At 46.7% G+C, this 18,854-nt stretch overlaps 1 protein-coding gene across 1 annotated transcript in view; it reads left to right on the top strand.

Annotated features, from left to right (window-relative positions):
- Positions 1-10,374: 10,374 nt before the first annotated feature.
- Positions 10,375-18,854, top strand: part of STRN4 (striatin 4) — a 563,587-nt gene continuing 555,107 nt past the window's right edge. Inside the window, exon 1 of the mRNA XM_069644583.1 lies at positions 10,375-10,601. Coding sequence (XP_069500684.1) covers positions 10,428-10,601 — 174 coding nt within the window. The 5' untranslated portion in view covers positions 10,375-10,427. The remainder of the gene's footprint in view (positions 10,602-18,854) is intronic.

The raw sequence follows: 18,854 nt of genomic DNA on the forward strand, positions 1-18,854 counted from the left end.
ATCGGTCGGTTCCGTCAATTGGCGGCGGATTCTCAATGGCCTGAAGTAACACAAAAGACGCTCTTTCGGCGAGGTCTGAGAGAGGAGTACAAGGACGAGCTTCTCCATATACCAGAACCGGATACTTTACAGGTACTCCAGGAACAGGTCCTTCGAATTGATCACCGTTTGACTGAGCGGAAGGGAGAAAGACGTCGGTTGGAGAGGTCGTACTCCAGGTCTTTTACATCACCTGCTGGTGCTTCAAATACACCGGAAACGGGTCCGGAACCCATGCAATTAGGGGCACTCAGAGGACCTTTGTTTGCGATAGAGAGGAAACGCAGAAGGGACTTGAACTTATGCCTATATTGTGGAGCCTCCGGGCATTATTTGGGTACTTGTCCTTTACGTCCACTCAGGAAGTCGGAAAACTAATTGGCCTGTCAGGTGTAAGGAAGGCAATGACAGGCCCATCGTTCAAACCAGTCCTTCCGGATACCGATGGTTTCTTACTGCCCATGTCACCAGCAGCCCTTTTGGTACTCCGAATCAAAGTACTGTGGCAGGATAAGTCAACCGTAATCATGGGTCTTCTAGATTGTGGAGCATCTGGCAATTATATCGATATTGAGTTCGTCAAGAAGAACCAGATCCCTCTTCTTAAGAAGAAGCAAGCTACACCGATAGAGGTCATTGATGGGACACCTTTGTCTTTTGGTCCCATTCAACATCACACCGGAGTCCTGCAGTTGTGGATCAATGAACATCTGGAACACATATCTTTGGATGTGATTAAGTCACCGTCTTACCCGATTGTGTTGGGTTTACCCTGGTTGTTGTACCACAACCCTAAAGTAGATTGGGTAAACCGGACATTGACGTTTAATTTGGATCGTTGTTTGCTGGAATGTTCCTCTTCAGGAATATCTGTTGGGATATCCACTATCGCCACACAGACAGAGGTGAACGGAACATCTTATGTATACCAAACGTCTACCATACCTCCTGAATATTTAGATTACTCTTCAGTGTTTTCGGAACCAGGGGACATTCCACTACCTCCCCATAGAAGTTTTGATTGTGCCATAGATCTATTGCCGGATTCTGTGATTCCACATGGACGAGTGTACTCCTTATCCCCACGAGAAAGAACAGCCTTACAAGAATATTTAAACGACTGTCTTCAGAAACAGTATATCACCCCTTCCAAGTCTCCTGCGGGATTTCCACTGTTTTTCGTCAAGAAAAAGGAGGGTACGTTACGTCCCTGTGTGGATTATCGGCAGTTAAACGATTTTACCCGGAAGGACAGATATCCATTGCCTCTAATACGTGATATCCTGGAATCCTTGCACTCCGCCTGTGTGTTCTCTAAGTTGGATCTAAGAGGGGCGTACCACCTGGTGCGAATTAAGGCTGGGGACAAGTGGAAAACGGCTTTCAAGACACCCTTGGGGCACTATGAATATCGAGTAATGCCTTTCGGACTATGCAATGCCCCAGCCGTTTTCCAGCGTCTGATGGATGATATATTTTCGGATCTATACGGAATATCAGTGTGGGTATATCTAGATGATATACTGGTTTTTTCGAAAGATGAGAAGGAACATATCATACATGTCAAAGAAGTTCTCAACCGTTTACGTCAGAACCTCTTATACGCCAAGACTGAGAAATGTCTCTTCAATCAAGACAAGATTGAGTTTCTTGGGTACGTGATTTGCCGTTCTGGCATACAGATGGACCCTACTAAGTCACGGGCAATTCAAGAATGGCAACGTCCTAATAATGTGAAGGCCCTTCAGCGATTCCTTGGATTCGCCAATTTCTATAGGCGCTTTATACCTGGTTTTTCCAGTCTCACAGCACCTCTAACCAGTTTAACCAGCAGTAAGACGTTGTTTGTGTGGAACGTGGAAGCTAGTAATGCGTTCGAACGTCTTAAGGACGCCTTCAGCACCTCTCCCATCCTTCATCATCCCGATGAGAGCAGACCGTTCATTGTGGAAGCAGATGCGTCTAATTTCGCCGTTGGATCCGTTCTGCTACAGAAGGACCCGCAGTCAGATGTGGAATTCCCAGTGGCCTATTTTTCCCGGAAATTAACGTCGAGCGAACGGAATTATGCCGTGATCGAGAAAGAACTTTTAGCCATCAAATTAGCCTTTGAGGAATGGCGTCATCACCTTTTGGGAGGTCGATTTCCTGTTGAGGTCCGTACCGACCATAGGAATCTCCAGTACCTACGGTCTCTTCAATGTCGTACTTCCCGCCAGGCCCGTTGGGCGTTTTTCTTTTCCCATTACGATTTTACAATCACTTACATACCTAATGCTCGGAATCTGAAGGCTGACGCGTTATCTCGCTCCTTGGAAGACATCAAGCAAGACGGCCAGAATCAGCTATTACTAGCCCCAGAACATTTCTTGTTTTCCGTGTCTCATTGCCTGGATACGTTCTTACAGGAAACATTGGCAGACCCTTATAGACCGGAACTATTGAAACTACCCCAAGTTAGTGAGAACGAGGGGTTGCTCTTCTTCAGTGGGAGATTGTATGCACCCACCAACTCTCATCGGGTTGCCATCTTACAAGCATTCCACGATTCAAAGATCGGGGGCCATCGGGGCATACGTGCTACACAAGAACTTGTCGCCCGACAGTTTTGGTGGCCAGGATTGGCCAAACAAGTCAAACAATACGTGGAATGTTGTCCAGTATGTGCACAGGTAAAGATACCAAGAAGGAAACCACTCGGTCTACTCCAACCCATCGAGACACCGCCCTATCCTTGGCACACCATAGCTACTGATTTCATAGTGGAACTACCACCTTCCGAGGGCTTCACATGCATAATGGTTGTAGTTGACTGTTTTTCCAAGATGGCTCATTTTATCCCCTTCGCAAAAGTTCCCTCTGCGAGTTCCATGGCCCGAGCATTTCTGCACAACATATACCGGTTACACGGACTACCTGATAAGATCATCTCGGACCGTGGTTCCCAGTTCATCTCATCCTTTTGGAAACAGTTATGTCGTCACCTGGACATACATCGGGCACTTAGTTCCGGCTATCATCCACAGTCCAACGGACAGACGGAGAGGACCAACCAGACGTTGGAACAGTATCTGCGCTGTTTTTCCAACGCCTCTCAGACCAACTGGGCATTGCACTTGGACTTAGCTGAGGTGGCTTATAACAACTCGATCCATTCTGCGACAGGACTAAGCCCCTTTCTTTGTTCCTATGGACTCAGTCCTAGACTTTTTCCGTTTGTTCCTGTACGACCAAGCACGGTTCCTTCTGCTGATCAGCTGATTCAAGAAATCCGAAGACTACATGCTCAGGCGACTGGCACCCTGGTTAAGGCACGTGAGGACATGAAGGTCCAGGCAGACAGGAGGCGTACCCCGGAACCTATATTCAGGGTTGGTGGGAAGGTGTGGCTTTCTTCCAAGAACTTACCTGTTCGCAACCTACCTACGAAACTTGCTCCTCGTTTCCTAGGGCCCTTCCGAATAACTAGACGGATTTCCCCGGTGGCATTCAAACTAGATCTTCCCCCGTCCTGGCGGGTACATCCCGTGTTTCACGTCTCTTTGTTCAAGCCTTACCTGGATGACCCCTATGGGCGCACGGGCTCTCGTCCTGCGGCCATTGAGGTGCAGGGGGTTCCTGAATATGAGGTCCGGGAGATCTGTGATTCTCGTTTCCATCGGGGCCAATTGCAGTTCCTGGTGGATTGGGAGGGGTATTCGGCTTGTGACCGCACTTGGGAACCTGTTGGGAATGTCCACGCTCCTCGTTTGGTGCGTGAGTTTTATTTACGCCATCCTTGTAAGCCGGGGGCCCCGGGTCTTTCTGGGAGGGAGCATGGTGTTAGGACACTCACCCGGGATCGGGAACGCCCGTGTCCTCGTGGGCGGGGAGATGCTTGGCGGCTGTACCCGCGGTTTCGCCTTGGCCGCGGGCGCCCTTTACGAGCGCATCGTTCATTTGGGGTGCGTGCCCGACCCCGGGCGAGTCGGGGTGCATTCAGGCATACGCGGAAGCAATGGGAACGGGCTTGTGGTTCAAGCCTCGTTTCCGTGAATGCCATTCCGCGCATGCGCCGGCTCGGATTGCGGGTCAAGCCTCGCTTCCAGGCCGAGCCACTATAAAGGCGCTTCCGGATCAGTACTCGCCGCGTCTCAACGCGGTTTGGTCCTGACCTCGCGCTCGCTACTGTAATTCCTTGTCCTTCCTTGCTTCCTTTCTGGTTCCTGCCTTCCCTTGTCCTGGTGGTTGGTTCCTTTGGTCTAGGGTCTGGCTTCCCGGGGTTGGGTTTTGTCCGGTCCTGGTCTGTGCCTCCGGTACCTTCCCTTTCCCTTCCTGGCCATCCCCTTCCATTGCCTGTATACTCCTCTGCCCAGTGCTTGGGTGCCAGCGCCTCCAGTGCCTTATTTCGGCCACTTCTGCTGTCCGCCTTTGCTGCCTAACCTCAGTTTCGGCTGCCTTCACTCACCGTCTTCAGAGGGTTATTGCAGCATCTACTACGCACTCAAGTCCGCTGTCAACATCTACCGGCCTTCCCTGTCCAGTGCTCGCACTGTTCTGGCGCCACGTAAATCCAGGGAAGTGTCCATCCGTGGCGCTAGGAATCGGACCCATTTTCAATCCTGTAATCAGGACGGGACCTGGGCCGGTTCTTGGTGTTACTCTATCATCTTTCTTTCTACAAGCAACGTCCTGGCGACCCCGGCACGCAAGCCTACAGGAAACACAGGTACGCAGCGTCCTAGGGACGCACATCTTGACAATGTGGTGTTAACGGTCTCTGTCACTTTCCTCCCCTGGCTATCAGCCACATTGAAGGAGACTTTTATCCTGGTTTGAATTATTTCGGGAGACCCATCCCAGGCTTTAGCCTTGAAACCTGTGGGCTTAGGCAAAGGTAGGTCCATAAAAACCTTTTTTTAAATTTCACTTGCACGCCACTCGGTATTGTTTTGGTTATGGCTTTGTATGGTTCTGTGTCGACTTGTCTATGCTGTAAAGTTGATTCCTCACTTAGATCAAAACCCAAAGGCAGAAGGCCCTGAGTCGCATCCTACAGCCTGGGGGTCTTCATCTGAGTAAGTCGTGAGATCCAACAGCGCCACCATTCAAGAGTCTGCAGTATCCTGGAACTGGTCGCCAACCGCTCCCCGATAATTTGGGGGCCCCTTTCTTCCGCTTGGGTGGATCTTCTTTCATGGTTGCGGCTTAGCCTCCTTTTCTCCCGCCTGTTAACTTGCAGAGGATCTATCATATCTCTAGGCGGGGTGGTGACATTTCTCAAAAATCCTCGAGAGTCATTCGACTTGGATTTGTTTGGATTTTGCATTTTCATTTTTCTTTGTTGAGGCCCTTTTGGTCCTCTTTGTCTCTCTGGTGACCCTTGCTTATGTTTTAGGTTGTTGAAGATTGGTGATAGGTTACCGGTTGGCTGGTTCTTCTTCAATAAGTCAGAAGTGTCCTTTCCCCGCATTACAGGGGATTTGGTAGAGACAGGCAGCATAGTGGAAGGGTTTTTCTGCCCTTATTTTTTATTTTATTTTATTTATTTGCATTTTTAAAGCGCTCACACAGCACGCGGGCATTGAGGCGCTCATACACGAATTGATTGTTTTTTAGTTTCGTAATTGTTTTTTTTTGTCTTAGTTGCGTATTTATAATGCGCTTAAATACCCAGAGGTTTCTAATCGCGGACCCGGGGATCAAACCTATATTGTTTTGTGGCGTCTTGCTTCCAAGGTGAACACGTTGCCGCTAAGCTATCCTCCCGGGACTTATTCCTGTCTAAGGGCATTACTGTCATCTAATAGAGGTATTTCCTGATTAACAGGGAGTTCCTGGAGCTCCCCCACATCCTCCTCACCAGCTCAGGGTATAGCATTATGAGATCGAGTCTGTGGGGGCCTCTGAGATTGCGTCGGTTTTTGGGTCACAAGGTGCTCTTGTACAATAGGAGGCCGTGTAGTCGAAGTCAGGGTGCCTGCAGTGGTGTGGTATTGCTGAGAGGTGTCTTTCACCTGAGAGGTTCTGAGCCACTTCACTGACTCAGATCGCAGCCATCATAATGTTTTTATCCCCCTCCTCTCCTCTTGCCAGATCGTACAATCTAGCTTGCCATTGAGCTGATAATTCTGCCGCCGTTGTCCAATCTTCGTTGTACTCCCACTGTAAAAGATTCCAAGAATATCAGTTTGATGTGAGTCATGGCCAATAAAGTGGCTCAGTCTTTTATCATTTCATTCATGACTTCAAACAATTTGGAAAAGGGGTTTAAAGCAATTGTCAGTGCAGACATTATTTTAGACTGAATCTGAGCTGTTGCTGTTTCCCATAATCAGTGATTACATTCCATACGTGAATGTCGGGGCATGGTAATTGCAGGGGATTCTGAAGACAACGAAGAGGAGGAGCTTGTCTCGATTCTAACACTTCTCCTAGGCACAGAAAGATCTAGAAGAGTGCCGGAATTCCTGGGTGTTTGCTGGAATATACATTCCTAAGTCGCCTGAGGAGTCTTATCCCCTAGTTGTCCGTGAGTTCCTGCTGCCAAATTGGACTTACCACAGCCTCTGCCCCAAATTTATTTCCCTGGATTGGGGACTGGGAAGTTCCATTCACCGGGGCACTGAATCTTCTCTGCCAGGCAATTGTTGTTTTAATATGTGCGGATAGGGATCACTCCGGTGGTGACGGTGTGCGATACAAATACCTTTAACATTAATACCTGCAATGTTACGCGAAAGATGCACTGCCAAGTTTAAGTGTTGAATTGACAGTGAGTCAGTCACTGCCCTTTGTTCAGGCGGGTGCTGGCACAAATAATAGATAGTGTCTCCCTTACAAAGCGTCCGTACTCTGGTGATTCTGGGTGGGTAAAGATTTATTCCAAGAATGCAGAGCCCTATTCTGCCTCATTTAATGAGTTCCATGAATAGGGCGGCGGCTAGCTTGCCCTGCCCAACTCTCCTGGGACCCCACTAGAAGAACCCGGAGGCACTCCAGTCAAGAGGCTGGAGGTCTTGTTACTTCTAGTGGAGTTGAGTTCACCCCCCCCTGATGTTAAGTTCTTCATATCCCTTAAAGGAGGGGCCCTTGTAGCACTCCCCTCCCTGGCAATCTCGCTCTGTGAAACTGTCTTGAGATCTGAGCAAGGTCTTAAAACTCTCTCCAGGCCAGTAACATCAATCCATGCAGGCACCAAAGAATTATAGGTTTTGGGGGTTTTAGAGTAAAGATCCCCCGCTCTAACCGGCCTCGCTCCCTCCCGCAGAAGGAATAATATAACATCTTCATTAACCACTTTGTTAACCGACAAGGTTCCTGTATCGTAAAATGTCTCTGCGGGAAGGGGGAAAAGGAAAGACTGCTCTTCTGGTATCTCTGCCGACTCTGATAGCATTATCAGACTATTAGCAGGAGAAGAGGAAGCACTCACCTCACCCATACTCGTAGACGCTGGACAACGTCGTTCCCGCAGCTTCCCCATTCGACGTGTACAGGGACCATTCATCGTCACCGACTCTCTATGTTCAGTTAGATTCAGAATGATTCCACGCCTTCCTCACCCTGCCGAGAATGCTGTAACTTCTCCCCTCTGCTCAACTCCGCCTTAGGAAGGGGTTTTGAGCAGAAACACTCCCCTTCTCTGTAGACAGAGCGAACAGACTAGCAGGACCTGGATAACTGCTATGACTGCTCCACTCTGCTCGACTCCATGCTCTCCTCGCTAGTAAGGGGTTTTGAGCAAAAACTCTCCCATTTGCTGTAGACAGAGGAAACAGACTAGCAGGTCCAGGATAACTGCTGTGACTACTCCACTTTGCTAGAAAACATGCAGTCCCAGACCAGACATTTCACTGTCAATCGATACTAAGAGCGGGAGCTGGCTTCAAGTTGACACAGTGCATTTGCAAGATTGTTGAGGTTTCCTGTCTCCTTTGTTAGCCTCTGCAGCCAGGCCCCATGTGGGCCTGTTTGAATTAAACTCTGACTAGTATGCAAATACTGCCACCAGCTACAGGGCTCAACAAAAGGACAAGGCGGATCCATGGAGCCATTGTTAGTTAATTAGGCTGGCCATGGCAGGGGGAAGGTTTGGCCCTCCCTCTTCTGGAGATGCACCGTGTACTCCACCTGTCAGATCCCAATTAAATATAATAGGGGGCGGAGCCTGTAGGCTGTGAAAAAAATATGACAACTTCACCCTTGACAACTCCATCATACCTGTATCCAATGCCGTAAAAACTCTAGGAGTCCATCTGGATTCGTCCCTCTCAATGAATCGCCAGGTCAACGCCATTGCTTCTGCCTCTGCCCACACCACCAAACTCATGAATGTCATAAAACCAATTCTTACCTCCCAAAACTGTCTCTCCATTGCCCGGGCCACGATAGAAGCTAAGTTAGACTACTGTAATGCTCTTCTCGCTGGCACCTCAAACCAAAATCTGCACAAACTCCAAATAGTACAAAACAACGCACTCCGCAGCCCTCAGCATTCCCAAAAGGGACCCCATCACCCAGGCTAGACAAGCCGCCCACTGGCTCTTGGTCAAGGAAAGGATCAACTTCAAGATACTCACCATAACACATAAATGCATCAATCGCACTGCCCCATCCTACCTGCCAGACACCATTACCAAAGACTTATCCACCCGCCCCAAAATAAGACACCATGCAAATCAACTCTGTGTTCCCCCCATCAAAAGAGCAAATGCGGGCGGTATCAGCTTCCCATACATAGCTCCCAAACTATGGAATGGCCTTCCCAATGCTCTCAGAGCAGAACCCTCACTATCCACCTTTCACAAATCTCTAAAAACGACAATTAGCAACTAGCCCTCCTCATCCCCCACTGCATACCACCCATGGAAGGTCCCTTCACTATGAACATGTGCCGCCACAGGTCTCTCACGCAGAGACCAAATCTCAGGACTCAGGAGACAGGTCCACTGGCTTCCAATTAAGCAGAGAATCATCTTCAAGACCTTGGCCCTTACCCACAAGTGCCTCCATCATCTCGCCCCTCCCTACCTGGTCCAGAGGATTACCAAACCTCTCTCCTCCAGGCCTGCTAGAACGCCATACATTAACATAATCACCATTCCCAAAACCCACAAAAATCGTTGCGGTGGGAGTAGCTTCCCCATTCAGGCTGCGTACAACTGGAACGCCCTACCCCCACACATCGGGAGCATTGACTCCCACACAGCCTTCCGTAAAGCGATCAAAACTAGGCTCTTTGTTTGAATATATTGTGCTAACCTGTTTTCACGACTTCTGTTCCTGTAACCATGCAGCATTTCACTCCTATATTTGTAGAAACCTTTACTATGTTCAAGAACCCTGCGTGGGCGGCACTCATGTAAACCATAATCTAGCCTTCCTAAACTCATTTTAGCGCCCCAATGCCTGTGGGCTGCAGTGTGCTTTACAAATCTAAATAAATAAATGTAACTAAGTTTTTCTGTTACGCATACTCTGTTTACACCAACATCATGTAACTAACTCTTCTTATGTATTTTCCTGTAAACACTGTGCGCTATTCTACGTAACCTGCAAGTACCTCTGTAACAGCGCCACAATGCCTAAGGGCTGCTGCGCGCTCTACAAATGCTAAATAATAAATAATAATAAGAGTACTTGAGTCTATGCGTATGTCATGCAGTGAGCATAGGAAAATGTGTGCGGATTAGCCCCACACATTTTCCGCAGGTTGAGCTACCACTCTTCAATTTCATTTTAAATTTAAAAAAAGGCCAGGCGAGCGCCCACATGGATGGTCGAATTCCTCACAAACAGAAACGCCTATGTCAATGTAATATAAGCAGCATGAAGCAGGGGTGTTTCTACCCACAGTGGTTTAAAACTGTTTATGAATGAGAAGCCCAAATCCTAAATTCAATTAACCAACTGCTTTAGCCAGTGACTAAGTAGCTGGTTGAAAACAAAACCAACCTCTAAGTATGAGAACAAGTAACTGGTGAATAAGAAGCCAACTTCAGAAAGCAACTTCGAAGACGTATGGGAATAAATTGGTGATGAATAACAAAACTTCAGAAATAAGACTTTTTTAACATAATAAACTAACAATGGGTGATGTTTTGATATGTTCCACATCAGAACTGTCGGTTCTCATTTATCTTTCATTTCCTTTGCCTTCAATAGTGAGGCCGCAGCTTGCTTTGCACTTTTCTGTCAACTTCGCTGAGTGCATGTTCTCGTCTCGTTGTTATTGTTGTCCCTCTTTTCTTTCCATAGTGTCTCCTCTCCACTGCTTCGCCCTGTTCCGCTGTTCTTATAGGCTCTTTATCTGGCAGGAAGTTGTAGCAACTCATAATACGCTTGCGCGCTCCCTTCCCTCAGATGGATCGCTATTTGGCAGGCGAAGGCAGAAGGCTGTGGTTTCCATGATGGAGGAGAGAGCGGCTTTCCGGGCCGTTCCCAACAGGGGAGCAGCGGCCTCTGAGCAGGGAGGACGGCAGGAGCTCAGCGTGCCGGGTATTCTGCACTACATTCAGCATGAGTGGGCGCGCTTTGAAGCAGAGAAGTGCCGATGGGAGGCGGAGCGGGCCGAGCTCCAGGTAAGCAGTGCAAGGGAAGGTGGCTGAGTGGGGAGGAGTATATAAGCGAAAAATCACGGTATTGCTACTTTCTACGTCACACTTGCTTATAGAAATGGACCGAGGGGCCAAGACATTCTAACCCAATTATGCTGACACGCTCGTCAAAGAGAAGAAGTAGCAGTGGTGCAATTGTATCTCCCGAGTGACATTGGCTGGTGGAAAAACTATCAGGTAGACCCGAATTCTCATGACTCCCAAGTTACCAACCGGAGGCATATTGGAGTGGGCAAGTTTGCCTAGACAGGTGTGGTACAATCATAGCTCTCGTTGTAGCACGTAGCGTGAAGGTTCTGAAAGCGACCCGTCCCAACACAACTATGAGGGTAGATCCTGCAGCAGTGGACCCGGGACCTCTCGTAGACCTAGGAAAAAAACTCACATTAGATGCACACCGTGATGCCTCCGTCGAAGTAAGTGTGTTTGGCGTGTGGGTGATATCCCGTCACGTAGAGACTCGCTCCCTGCCGCGACAAAAAATACCTTTTCAACTCGATCAGCAATATATGCACACTGACACCATATAGAAAATAACCGTACAAGATGATGACTGAGAAGAACATGGAAGTGGGTTTGAGTCCTCTCCAAAATAACGGCACATTCGACTTAGCAGAGCTATGGAAGGTAATATGCGGGAACGACCACCTATTTCGTTTTGGCTCCGCCGAAAAGATTGCATTGGAGCATAGATAACAGAGAAATAGGATGTTTGGGGGGGGGTGGGGACACCGAGCTTGTGGATTTTGTTTAGTTATTTACACACAGATTGACTGGCAAATTCTCATGGTCATCCCGCCAGCTAATTGCACCTCACAGCCTAAAAAACATCCTCCTGCTAGCTCTATCAAGTATTAACATCAACCCTTGCGCCTTATAGGGCTTACTGGTGTTATTTCAAAGCTGTCTTACAAGAGTTAATTGCAGTTGTAAATGTGCTCCTGGTGTGATAATAATGGCTTGACCAAATGTGCCTTCCAACACTTGATTTATAAGCAGTATCATACCTGTTCCTTGCACTAAAGTCCTGTTAAAAACCAACAAGAATTGGCAAAGGCAACAATGTTGGTTTGTGTTGGTGGGGTAGAGTGGAATGTCCCTTGAGGTGTTTGGACAGGGGAAGAGTACATAAAGCTGCATGCTGTGTGGGTAAATGTCTGAAAGTAATGGTGGTAATTTTCTTTCACTGTTGGTACAGGTGTGTATACAAAGTGTTGTGGGAAGGGAGGTGATTATGATTTAGTTGAAGTGTTCGTATTAGATGATATTTCCCTTTTCTGACTATTTCACTGATGCTTTGTTAATGACATGTGCCGTCTTTTTCTGTGCAACGCCCCCCCCCCGTCTATAAAAATACATTTCTGGATAACTTTGGAATAGTTCATTATGCTCATGCTGCAGTTTTGTTGGTTATACAGATTGTTCTACAATTCGAGTTGCTTTCTATCCATTACTGTTGGGACTGCTCTTGATGTAGTGGCAAAAAGCTATTGGACATTTGTAGTGCAATTATTTTATAAATGGCCACAGTTGGAACTTCGTTGTTATTTCTGGATAACATAATGCCTAAGTGGCTATTTACTTTGTCCCTCACCTCCTTCTGTTCCCAGGTCCTTTATTCTTGGAAGTGCAGTTGGTCAAATCTCATCCCAATTTACATATTTCATTAAATGGTGGGAACTGTCATTAAATCCTTTTATACATAATTCTCTCGGGATGTTTGTGTGTTGGGGACTGAGCGTTTTGTACAGCCTTTCTTACCCCTCTGAGAGCCGTCTACATTTCTGCAAGTGGAAAGGAATAATCACCCGATGGCCCTTGGATGGTTTACAGTGATTCCATCGACAGCCAAAGCACCTTATGCCATAGCATCTTAAAATAAAAATCATCTAATGCATTTATTTTTTTTAATGGGGGGGGGGAGGAGGGGTCCCCCTTTAAAATCCACTTTTATGAATAAACCCTTTACCATCTAAAAAAAAATGCATTATAAATATTTTTTTAAGATGCTTTTTTTAGATGGTTTAGCTGTCGATGCAATGACTGCATACCATTTCTTCAATATGAGCACAAGAAACGTAATGTCTGTCCGTTCAAATGCCCTAGCTGGAATGAGCCTCGACCTCTCAGTAGGTGAAGTGCTGGAAACTTTCTGCATGTTGGTAAGGTGCATCAAACATATTTCATTACGCCATCACAAGCTCTGCGAGAGTGGAAACGGTGTACGGCCCGTGGAAGGGGCTTCCACTCCAGCACCGGACAAATGAACGGACATACACAAAGTCTCCAAGGAAGAGCGTTGGCTGTGGAATAACTCTAGATTCTTGATCGATGCCCTCTGTAGCAGCTGGCTGTTGGTGTGAGGAAGCAACCTGCGCGGATATAATTCTGACCGCTCGAGTTTAGTCCCCAAGGAAGGCCCTAAACACCCCTTCTAGAATCTTTGAGCACTTCTGAGCATCTGATGCTGTGTGTGTGGTGGGGGAGGGATGGGGCGTTGGAGGTGGGGGGGGGGGGTTTGGGATGGTGAAAGTGTGTATCCTTCTCTCTCACTATCTGATGGGGGAGACTGGTGATGATCCTTCCCAGAGTCCTTAAATGAAACTTTGCCAGGGGAAGGCAAAACAACCATGATTTTTTTTTATTGTTTTTATTTTTTTACATAAGTTCAAAACCGTTTAGATGACCGATTTTTCTTTAACAGCCCATTCATTCTTTCCACGATCCTGTGGGTGAAACTCTTAGCACAACCTGTACTTTATGCCAAACAAAGAAGTAATCTCTGCGAAATGTTAAAGTCCGTTCCATTATCAGACTTCAAAACTTCACATATACTCCACTGTGGGAATACCTCCCACACCAAGAATTTCGCTGCTGATTTAGCATCCGGGTGTGCACAGGGTCCAGCTGTTGGGGAGAATTCATTTCTGTGCTAATTCCCTTCAACCTTGGAGACCTTCAGACTTATGACTTTAATTTTAACCCTGCGGTGAGACCTTTTTCTCACTCGTGTGTTTTTACCCGATTTGGATTGTGTTTCTACTGTTTTTGGAGTCTGCCAAACTCCATAGGCATCTGCTTTTTGTATGGTGACACACAGCACCTTCATGGCAGTGTTACTGAGAAATCCTTTAAATTCTCATAAGGTTTAAATACTTTTTCTTGTTTGAACTACAGTTCCCAAGAATAGTAAAGGGAAATTGACTTTACTTACCTTTTTCTCTTTGTAGGTCCAGCACACCCCATTTTATGTGAAGTGCGGGTGGAGGGGTTTATCTACTTTCCCATGTGACATTTTGCACTCACTACTTTAAATGGCTGGTGGCAGTGGTTTACCTTTTCCTACCATTGTGCGTTTCTACCACAGGCTAAACCCTTAGCTGCAGTACAGCATCCATGGGTGACAATTTTTGTCAAAATGGCCCCAGTCTTTTTTTTCCCCCATTTTCTTTTTGTGAGGTCTTGGGTTTTACTCTGTGCGCTGACAGGTTTGATCCCTTTGGCTGGCTTCAGCCCTGAAGCCTGCCCCTGGCTCCAGTGTCTGGAAGGACAGGATTTGAGGGAGAGTCTCAAACCTCCCCTGTCCTTTGTCTCTCGGAATACCTGAATGCAACTAGTCCTGATTGGCTGGCTGACCGTCCTTTCAGGACAGCCACCCTGCTGTGTGATTGATAGCCTAGGCTGTGCATGAATGGGAGAAACCTGCTTAAAAGGCGAGGGTTTTGGGACTACAGGCAGTCGACCACTGGGGGCACCAAAGCTTGCTGCAACCTGCCGGACCTTTGAATTGCCCGGTGAAGCCCTGCTGCTGTGCTGACCTCCTTTTTCACATCGGTGGAGAAGCTCTGGACGGAATGACTTCTCCCCTTGGGTTAGTGGGACCAACTAATCCAGAGACTAACTCTACTGGACCAACATTCCGACTTGCTGCGCCTCTGTTGCTGCAGGAGCCCAAAGCCAGGGGTCGAGTGTCTGTAGTAGAGTGCAAGGTCTGCCACAGAGCGACTCCGGCTAGAAGCTCCAGGAGACTCCCAAGCATCCTCCAGAAGCAGGACCTCCAGAGTGCAGGACTGAGGGAGCGAAGAGTCCAACCGGTGTCCAAGATCCACATTGGTGCTGTTTGCTAAGCGCTGAAACCGCAAAGTGCTGCTGAACCGAAAAGAACCCGTAGCTGCCGACGATTTCCCAAGTACCGCCTCAGGAGCTCTCCAGACGTCCTACCTCCTAGTTTCCACGACTGTGGCTCAGGAACCAGGTTCTGCACCGCTGTCGCAAGACTTAATCCAGCTGGACCACTCTTCTAAGCAGAGGACTGTTTAAGCATCGGCTACCTGCCTTATTGCGTATAGCTGCACTTTTCTTGCATGGGAATTGCCTTGGCTTACACTCTTCTAATTGATTTCAACTCTCTTCTCACAGGCTTATTAGCTTGTGACCCTACAAGTGATTTTTCTGAACTTTCTTAACTTTGTGCTAGACTTCAATCCAAGAAGTGTATCAGATCCATAGACTGTGTCCAAATGACTTTGGCTGTCCTGGCTACTTAAGGGCACTCTTCTAAATCCGTTGACTTTGATTGTTCCTCATAGGTGAGGTGGTAGCTTGTTGGAAACTTCATTGGATGATTCAGTTGTCCTCACAATTATTATTGTTATAACCTTTTTGCTTCCCTTACATTTTCCCCATTCAACTCTGAATCTGCAAAGTATAAACATGTAATATATAAATGCAAATGTTATCCTTGTGATTGAAGCCACCTCCGGGTTTATGAAGCATATCCAAAGACTATTCACTGGCTTGTTGATTCTGAAAAGTATTTTTCAAAGTTTATTCGTATTGTTACTAACTCTTGCCTTTTTAAAAAAATGCTTTTTTAAAACTGACGTTAATTTTATAACTGAAACCTTGAGTGTAAGTGTTAGTTGGTTACCCGTATTTACGTATTTCAATTGTATAGCTCTACAGCTCACATTTGCCCCTCTTGAGATGGGCCTGGCTGCTCAGGCACATTGCCAACTTGTGTAGTACCCACCTATACCAAAAGGTGGGTTACCTAATACCAAGCAGATTAGTTTCCCACAGTGTGACTACGAGTCATCGGGAAAATGGACAAACGACAATGATGAGATAATGAAAATTACAGGGTTTCTGTGATCGGTATCTGTCTGTAAATGGTAAATACACATTTTCCCATGCACAAGTAGGTCAGTATTGTTAGTATTCACAGCACATTTAACAATGGATATCTCTGCTGGTAGTGTGAACGCTTTCAATAATCTGGATGGTGTCGCAGCATGCTGGACAGGGGACCCGTCAAATCTCCTAAGCCTTCTTCTCTGCCATCACGACAACCCTGAATGCATAGTGGATGTGACGTACGCAGAGTCGAAATGAATAATAATTGCCTTCCCCTTACTACTCTCTAATGCCTTTGCTACCAATCCCGCCGCTTACGCAGAATAATGTGACAATCTTGTTTTCACTCGCCTTGGTACCCACCATCCACTAGGCCCACAACTGCCACACCCGTATGCCTGTCTCCTGTGTCCTGATAAATTGTCGATGGTTCATCGACAAAGAGTACCTCTAGTATATCTTCCTTGACATTCATGCACTCCTCCCCTTCATAAACCACACAATCATGTACAACATCAGGTTTCACTGGCTCAGTTACAAAAGTCGCAGTATTGACTATGACCCCTCACTGGATGAATAGATACATTTGACAAGATGAATTCATATCCTTATGCTCTCTGCGTAGTGAGGCTCGATTTGGATTGTTCAAATTGCAAAAACTGCATGATCAACAGTGTCACCGGGCAGCCCATAGTATGGTTGAAAACATATTTCAATGGCAAAAGCCAATGCCGCAACGTGTTTGCACCTGAAAGTGCCCTTGCATAACTGGATCTAGGAGTTCTCTATAATCCAAAGGCTTATGACCCAACATTTTCCGGATGAGGATCGCCGTCATTATCTGCCCGTTGGAATGTGAAAACAAATAGAATGACTTCTTATAATCCAGGGTCGCCAGGACTGAAGCGTTACTAATCGCATTCTTGAGCTCCTGGCAACCAGTTTCCATTTCTTATGTTCAATCCAACCTTTCTCTTTCTGTGCTCCCTTTAGTACTTTGAACAGGGGCCTTGTGTAACTTAAATAGTCGAAAATCCAAGACCTACAATAGTCCCAGAAACTGCATCTGCTTTATGGTAACTGGCTGTGCCAGATTCTGAACTGCCATGGCTCTCTTGGGCATCCTGCTGGTGATATTACTTGCCCCAGGTATACTGAAAATACTGTAATTTCTCCTTGTACCCTTGTGCGTGCGCATGAAGATGAGCAGCGTTGAGGGAATGCTTCTCTTAAGTGCTACAGACTAGGTAATCCTCTCCATACTTAATCACTGTATGAGACGCATGCAGATTCCCCATATCCATCTGTACCACTCATTTAAATTTACTCTGGGATACAAAATAACCCTGTTGTAATCTTGTCTCCTCCGGTCTTGATACAAAATCCGTGTGTAGAGGGGACAGAGAAAAATGCTTTCTTCAGATCAATTGCAGTAAAGTGTGAGCATCCAGTAGGGATGTTGCAGAGAATGGTAGCAGAATTTGGAACCACTGCAAACTCCTCCATGCTATTATTCAAAGGGCGCAAATCCTGCAAAATCCTCCAGCTTGACCCTTTTTCCTTCCTCAGTGTTGCATGGGGACACAGAAGGTTGGATAATTTGCTTCCACAATGCCATAATGGTGTCCTACATCTTTTCATCCGTTTCCCTAGACATGGGGTACTGTATCACACGTGGCAGTATTGCATTAGGCTACTTGTATCCTTGTTCTTTCCAGCAGCCCCACACAATGAGAATCGGTAGTCCACAAGTGACTAGGCACCTTCTCCAAATCTTCCTTCATATACGTTGATGTAGTTCTAATAATACACATACTCTGAGGCATCGCTCTATGCTCTTTATCTGGCAAGGTATACCAACCTCAAAGACCATTTCTCATGTGTCCTCCGCATCCTTGAAAAATTAAGTCGGACACCTCCCTTAATGATGATGTTGGATCGAGGCACAAAACTCTGAACCCTTCCTCTTCAGTACCCGCGAGAACCACTTTGTGCTTTTTAACAGTTACTGCCTCCAAAATTGTCGTGACCGCAGTACCTGGTCCCTTCTTTGGTAAAACAGCAGGCCGAAACAAGAACTCTGATGGTATCTGTAATGCTCTCTCGAATCCCAGAAATCCACACCAGCACTACAATTGCTCCACAGAAAACCAAATCTAAATGTATAGGCATCCCCAACCGTGCCCCCCCCCCTTTATTGTGCTGTTGCTACAACCTGCTTGTGAAGGCGCCATCGTTTTTGCATGATGCAACCCTGGGGTTGAGCTTACTATACCTTGTTCTGTGAATGAGATTTTCATATTCAGTTTGCTCCACAGGTCTCTGACCAAGAGATTCACTGGGGTTTCTGTACAGTACAAAAAAGGAGCTAATAAATCCTGAGTATCTACCTTAATAAGTAAATCCTCTGTGTATGGAACGGACCTAATAGCCCAAGAGAATACCCTTTCTCCAGCATTTTTCCTGAAGTGGAAATTTGGCATCCTTGATGTAAGATATATATATATATTTTTTTTCTTCCCTGTATTGACCATAAATGAACATGTTTGATCACCTATTGTTAGACATATATATGGGGTTCCTCATCCGGATCGGCGGTAATGGACTCAAAGTCTGAGCTCTCTGTGCGCTGTCTTAGTCCAGTAGGAACTTGTATCCGGGAGCAGAAAGGGGCTATCCCCCAAACAGATGCTCCTGTGTAATGTGGAACAGTACTTTGGGGCAAACTATTACTTTCCCATGGCTGTACCAGTGCCTGTGCTGGCACAACTGACTATGGCACATGGGTCTTTACAGCCTCGGGCTCTGGGTTCTGTCCTAACCGCGCTTGCTCAGGTCCTGGGGCTGCATATGTAGAGTAGGATAAACCGCAAACATATATATATCCTTTGTGTATAGCTGTACCCCTGGATAACCTGCTTTCATCCAAATTTCGTCTGCTTACTCTCCTATAAGGGCTGCAAGCACATTAGTCATATCTCCCATGGCCAGCATAATGCCTGCTGTCTGTTATTCCAGTGCATTAATCCACCTCCCCGACCCTGCACTGAGTGAGCGTATGGACTTCATGATATTATTCCG

The sequence above is a fragment of the Ambystoma mexicanum genome, chromosome 2p (genome assembly GCF_040938575.1).
Source record: "Ambystoma mexicanum isolate Mex_15411 chromosome 2p, UKY_AmexF1_1, whole genome shotgun sequence".
NCBI classification, from domain to species: Eukaryota; Metazoa; Chordata; class Amphibia; order Caudata; family Ambystomatidae; genus Ambystoma; species Ambystoma mexicanum.